Source organism: Trachurus japonicus, chromosome 3 (assembly GCF_045865225.1).
Source record: "Trachurus japonicus isolate A0001 chromosome 3, Traja_1.0".
Lineage (NCBI taxonomy): Eukaryota > Metazoa > Chordata > Actinopteri > Carangiformes > Carangidae > Trachurus > Trachurus japonicus.
The window spans coordinates 17,740,490-17,747,585 of record NC_140909.1 but is presented as its reverse complement, the minus strand read 5'-3'; the positions used below and the strand labels follow the sequence as shown (position 1 = coordinate 17,747,585).

The 7,096-nt window shown below is 43.0% G+C and overlaps 1 protein-coding gene across 1 annotated transcript; it reads left to right on the top strand.

The window, feature by feature from the left end:
• The first annotated feature begins 463 nt into the window (after positions 1 to 463).
• Positions 464 to 5,265, top strand: arpp19a (cAMP-regulated phosphoprotein 19a). Its single transcript, XM_085764877.1, has 3 exons — positions 464 to 615; positions 1,560 to 1,682; positions 3,541 to 5,265. Exons 1-3 carry the CDS (start codon positions 559 to 561, stop codon positions 3,709 to 3,711), a joined length of 351 nt encoding a protein of 116 aa, XP_085621003.1. The 5' UTR covers positions 464 to 558; the 3' UTR covers positions 3,712 to 5,265.
• The last annotated feature ends 1,831 nt before the right edge of the window (positions 5,266 to 7,096 follow it).

The window sequence follows — 7,096 nt, the reverse complement described above, 5'->3', positions numbered from 1 at the left end:
CCATTTTAACAGCCTCACCACATTTGTATGCATCATTGTTGTTGTTTTTTTCTTGCATGGTGACAGCCTGTGACCCTGGTAGGTGTCTGTCACACATCCTCTGCTGCTGCGTGTTCCCTCACTAATCTGCCACAGTGAGAGAGAAATAAACCGTCTGTAGCTATACCATGAACAGAACACACTGTTGTTTATAATGGGAAACCAGCAACTAATCGGTGCAACATTCAGCGTCCTCCAGATCTGAGGATTATTTGACTGAAACCTGGATTTGCGTTGCAGCACATGGGTCCAACAGCTGATCGGGCGGTACGTTATTATGCAACGTAAATCCGATCCCACCACTGTGTGCGGGTGCACGACAGGAGTGCCCGAGCGTGCCCGCGCATGGTGTCTCCGCATGTGACGTAGGATTTCTTGTGCTGGAGAGACACAGTAGCGCTCCTCCTCGGCGGCGGCGGCGGTTGTTGTATGGGTACGGAAAGTCAGAGCAGGGGACCCGTGGATCAGTCGTCCGACTAGTGAGGCAATTCTCTGGTCTGAGATCACGATAATTTAGAAATGTCAGGGGATAATGAAGAAACGCAGACGGCGGAGGAGACAACAGTGGACGAGAAGGTAACTGTGCTGGGTTTTAAACGCGTTGAACAGCGGCATTTTTAGTAGTAACGTTAGCACTGACTTTGTCATAGCTAGCGCTGCGCTACATAGCGTTAGCTCCTTCGCCCCGCGCTTATTGTTGACATACACAACACACAGCAAAATGATCAAAATCTGCGTTATTTGTTAAACGGTTAAAACAACGATAGCGTTACCAGCTAATTGTCTAGACGGGTCGTGTGGCTAACAGAATAAAAATGTTTTTTAAAAATGGTTTGTGTAAATGTCAGAGGTGCCGCTAGCTAATGCTAGCAGCTAACTGTCATGACATTCACATACAGGGAAATCAGCGGCAACAGCAGTTAGCTCAGGTGCTAACGTTAGCCTAACCGTTTTCTCCGCTATGGCGTGAAGAAACATTACTAACCATAATATCCCCAGCTACACTGATTTGTTGCTGTTTTTGAGTGCTGCTAAAGTTGATACCATATCGGCTTTGTATATAACGCACACAACAAACAGTCCAGGCAGCGAATTTACCGGTCGGCGTTAATCCCGGCCGACCGCCCGCCCGCCCAGCCCGGTGGAGCCACACCACCGCGGCTGTAGCAGTAGCAGCAGCAGCAGCAGCGGTAATCTGAACCCCGCAGGTGAATATTTAAGCACCCGTGCTACTGTTGAGGTAACCACCTATGTTAATGTCGACAAATGCGCCATCAAAGCGCAGATATATCCGGGAATTTAAGTTGTAGTGAGCACGTTTGCAATGGTGTACACACTAGGAACAGTTAGATTATTTCCATACCGCAGTGCTATCACTGAGGCCCAGCAGGAGGAAGTACCTGGTTGGTGAATTATTATGCTCTTTTGTTGTGCAAGTAACTGCATTTTAGTTTAGCAAGATTTCTCACTCCCATCCCAGCGCCTCATGCTTCTGCTTTTTTGTTGTTGTTTGTTTCCAGGAGGTTCAGGACAAGGTGATCAGTCCTGAGAAGGCGGAGGAGGCGAAACTGAAGGCCAGATACCCAAATTTAGGAAATAAACCTGGAGGTTCTGATCTGCTTCGCAAACGCCTCCAAAAGGGGGTGAGTTATGATTTGTGTTTGACTGCTAAATGTTCAGGGCCAGTTTCTGACATTGCACTTGTACACTCAGTTGCCAGGTTTTTGGTCATCAAAAGTCATGATGTCTTTCATACAATACACAACACATCGACTTTACTACAAGATACAGTTCCCAAAATTACCATACAGTTGAATCAACACCACTCAACTCTTTCAACAAAAGCTGAGCTTTGTAACCTTCAGGGTGGAGTTATTTATTGCAGGGATGTTGCTTTAGACAGCGTTAGCTTTGGCTCAGTGTATCTCATAAACCTGCAATAAAGGTTAGGGTTGTCTGCATATATATGACCATGCCATATTGCTACTGGACTGAATAGTGCATTGACAAAAATTAGTGGACCGACTGTTTATTTATGTAGAAACAACAAATTTGAGATTGCAGCCTCTCAATTGTGAGCGTTAGCGTTTTCCCAGTTTTTATGGCATTGTTAAACCTTTGCCTGTTGGTCATGGAAACAGAACAGTTGAACTTATTGATTTCTTTATTGGCAGAATAAGGAAGAGGTAGAAACAAACATACTTAACATGTGGTGGCAGCAGCCTTACACTGACAATATTTAGGTGTGTCATATTTCATATCTGTGCTGGGTGGTTTTTTTGATACATTTAATTAAACATTAGGTGCATCACCCAATAAAAATAGATAGAATATATAGTTAAAGTCTGTGTAGAGTGAAACTAGATTTGTTTTCACAGTTAATCAGTACATCACAGACAGATGTCTTATCAACCATCCTGCCAGCTCTGATACTCAGTGTTTCGGATACACACATAGCAGTGAAGAAAAACTACAGCTGGCTGCCACCGGCAACGGGAGCCTTGAGGGCCGCCACCGTCAGCACAGGAGTCTGCTAGTGGAGCCACTCGGCCGGCTCGACCGTGCTAGCCCCGCTAGCCGAGTGGCTCCACTAGCCCCGCCCCTGCTAGCCATGATACCAGCCAAGCGCCATGCTGTCGGCGGCGGCCCTAAAAGTTGTTGCAGTATGGCCCTCAAGGTTCCTGTTGCCAGTGGCGGTTAGCTATGGATCTGACACTCCAGCGTCTCACCCAGACTGTGTATCATTGCCACCTTTGCTGTGTGTGTATCTGCTGCTAAATTTGCGCAGTCGCTCTTATATCGCGGCACTGGACTCGAGCCGTCAGGGGCGGGGTCATAGCTAGCTGGGATTTATCTACGTCACTATGTCCCTATTTAGTCCCTCCCAAAAAACAGAGAAATCCTTGTCCTCAAAAACAGTTTTATCCTCAAACTCCACAGTTCAGTGCTCTAGTTATCCATCTTTTCATGTGTTTCCAAAAACCATATTCTAACACATTTATTGTGTTTTCAATCAAATCTCATGTTTCACTTTACACAGACTTTAATAATTACAACCCCTAATATATTGATTTTGCCAAACAAGCTTAAATATTAAAAAGTGCCCTGTGGAGCAAACCAGTGGTTATATGAAGTATTAATCTCCAAAATGAGGTGTGTTTTCTCCTCTTTTATAAAGAATTTGTAAAGTTTGGGTTTTGTATTCACGCGTGTGTATTCACGTGTGTGTATGCACGCGCACTTACAATACAAATAAAACGGGAGCCAAAACAAAGATGATAACTTTTGGTATTTGGTCTCTTTCCTGTCTAGTTAATGTCAGCTTGATATGTCTCAGTGTAAAGATTTGATATGAAGTATCAGCAAACCTGTACATGTTGCATCCTGAAGATATGGTTGTAATAATATTTACAATATTTCTAACCTTGGTTGTTGCATTATTTGGAGGAGATCACGGTCATTTTTTGAAGAAAAAAAAATCAATTTTGTGTCTCTCTACAGCAAAAGTACTTTGACTCGGGAGACTACAACATGGCTAAAGCGAAGATAAAGAACAAACAGTTGCCAACAGCTGCACCAGAGAAGACGGAGATCACAGGGGACCACATCCCCACACCCCAGGACCTGCCCCAGAGAAAACCCTCTCTGGTGGCCAGTAAACTGGCAGGCTGATGCACGCACAGCCTTGACATCCCCTGCAGCAGCTCCCAGCCCTAACCCTCTCCACTGAAGTCTGAGATCTGTAACTTTACCTCTCCCTCCCCCTTTACTGTACCACCTGTCCCCACCCTCCACCCCCTCCCCGACAGCCTGGACCCCACCAGACAACAACACACACCTAGCAGTCCGTGAACTCGCTAGCTGATACCTTCAAATCCTGTTTATTTTGGTTTCACCCCACTTGGCCCTGTCTCTACTGCCTCTTGTCCTTGTTTTTGTCCCTTGCTACTCCCCCCAGACTGACTGCCCCTCTGTCACTGACCTCTTTCTTTTCCATGTTCCTTTTTTTTTTCTCATTACTTAAATGTAAGATACACTGAAAGACAGGACATCCAAGTGTGAGTGTGACGAGCAGACTGTGACTCATCTGTACGACTGATGGACGATCGATACCACAGCGTTTACTGGCTAAAGAGAGGGTCAAGAAAGAGGCAGAAGCTGCATCTTGTGAGGTTGAAGGGCTTTGGTATAGACATCAGGATTCCACAGTTTGGATATATGTGTGTGTGTGAGTGTGTGTGAGAGTGGGTGTGTATAATACGCATGCTTTTGTTTGGCACAGGGGCAGACATCAGCCTTTTAGAAAGTTTAACAGCAGATTTGTATAATTCACTGTATGTCCTTATTCAAAATTATGCTGTCAATATGCTTGGGTGATGGACTTAGTAAAGTAATCCGGAGGCCATGCGCAGTTTTGTTAACGCTTTGATTGTGAAACATGGGGGAAGCCATACTAAAGGACCATACAGTGAAGCCTAGAGTCTCATAAAGAACTTGCATGTCTGACGCAGGGCTCCCAAAGGCAAACCTCCCTGAGCTCCATTTGAAGTCATGAAGGTGCACTGAACAGACACCTAAATATATGCTCAAAAGCTTGGTTGTGACATAAAAGCACTGAGTGGCAGGTAGATGGTTCATTCAAGGCAACTAAGAACTTCTTTCAAGTGCAGAAGAAGAGGGGGATACCATTGTTGGCTTCAATCTGAAGTGTGATGCTGAAGGTTTGCACTATTTTTATGGTGTAACATTCATTTCAGCCTCAGGGGATGACACAGTCCTCCTCCTGGGTTAGTTTCTAGTTCCAAGTTGTCATGAATGAGGCATTACCATGCCAGAAGAGGGTAGCGGAGTATATGGGACCTGAAAGCTTAACTCTCTTGTCAGTAGGGACCAGTCTTTGTGCTGTGTGAGTAGAAAGCTATTGTTAAAAAGAAATGTACTGGGAGCAGAAAGTGGCATTGGGAACAAAGAGTGTAATGAATTGTGTTCTAATTTGGGGAGGGGGGAAAAAACCTATACTCATGAGTTAAAGTAGTTTTATCTTTAAATTGTCATCAGCCCTGTGTAGTGCTTTTCCAGGGTCCTTGCTGTCTGGATGAAGTTTACCTGCAATGTGGTAAATCTAAGCTAGCACTACATCTGTCTGAGCTGTGCATGTATGTGGCTGCCCTGCTGTCACTTTGTGCCATTTTGTTTTGTAAATAAAATAGTTTTGCACAAATGTTTCATTGTTGCGTCTTTTGTTGTTTTAAAATACACTATATATTCAAAGATAAAATGTCACTTTAATGTGGAAGGAGTACACACATTTCTTTCCCCATGCTTTGAAAATTTGGTTTGAGCACAAACTTTCCACTAAAGTTAGTGTGCAACAAACTTGGAAACATGGATTATTCCACCCAGTCCACAAACTTGTTAAAAGGCTTTGCAGAAATATGAGCTGGAGCGTTGTTCACAGTGAAACCCTACAACATGTAGCAACCAAACAAAATGTCAGTTCAATCAACATGTCTGACAGACTCAATAAAAACTGAACATCTTGGTGTGAGTTTCACAATGCTACTTATTAGGACATTGTAGCTACATTATATCGATCCGGTTTGCCACAATAAATATCTTTAAAGGGGTAGTTCAACATTTTTGGCAAATTGCCCCATTGTCATAATCCCTAGGAGGTTTGTTGCCTTTACTTTCAAGTTGTTTTCCACGCAAATACAGAGACTGCTTGCTGAAAAACGAGTGTATGTAGAATGTACCTTAGAATGTTATTTACAGTTGTGAAAAAATTAGGACACCCCCATTTGGTTTGCGCCGAACATGTCCTCTGTTCTGGTGTCCAAATAATTCAATTTTAGATTAATCTGCCCAAAGAACATTATTCCAGAAGTCGGTCTTTGTCTCCGCTCTCTCTGGCAAGTTACACACATGCACTTTGACATAAACAGCAGCAAGAGGCTGCTGTAGGTCCTGTGATTTTTAGGGTTTTTGGAGACTTCTTTTAACATCTTGTGGTCTGCTCTCGGGGTGAATGGCTCGGACGGTCATACCTGGGGCCTATTGGCAGTTGTTTTGAATGTGCCCCATTTGTAGACTATTTTCTGGACAGTTAAATGGCTTATTTAAAATAGTTTTGAGATCTTTTTTTCAAATACGTTATCAGACTCATAACCTCCTACAATCTTCTTTCTGAAGGCCTCAGGTAGCTCTTTCGATCTCACCATGGTGCTCACTCCCACTTTTAACGGTCAGGAGCACACCAAACTACATTTCTAAGGTTTAAATAGGGCAAGCGTCCTTCAAAATACTGAGTGATAATGTTCAGAGTGCACCTAATGTGATTTACCTGTGTGTGATGTTTGGGGGGGTGACCTAACTTGTTCCTTTAAATTACATTTTACAGAGAATTTTCTTTTCTTCAGTTTTGATTGTTTAGTTATATTACTTGAATCTCCCAGTATTGTTAAAATTGATATTAAATATCCATATGTCCATGTTAAAAATACACAGGCTTTCATTGGGTGACCTGATTTCTTCACATTAGGCAAGGCAAGGCAATTTTATTTGTATAGCCCATTTTTCCAAACAGTTTGTCTCAAATGGCTTTACATAGCATCATAACAACATCCTTTGCCCTTAGACCCTCACATCGACTGAGGAAAAAACCCCAAGAAAACCCTTTTAACAGGGAAAGATTTGGAGAAACCTCAGGGTGAGCAACAGAGGAAGGATCCCTCACCCAGGACGAGCAGACGTACAATAGATGTTGTATACAGGCAAGAAAACAGTTTATAATGTAGAATTTGCAAAAACATAGAATCAAGGCAGCTTCACTGTATATGTACATAGTCAAATTGGAGAATTGGAAAAAAAAGGCATTTGTTTATTTATTTATTTTTAAATATATCTTTATTAAATTTTCATTAAAAAAAACATAGCCTACAGAACAGATGGCAACAAAAAAGTGCAAAAAATGACACAAATGTGTACAAACATACAGCATCAGGGTCGCGCAGAAGGTCCATCAGGTGCGACAAATCATTGTCCTTCATACTTGATG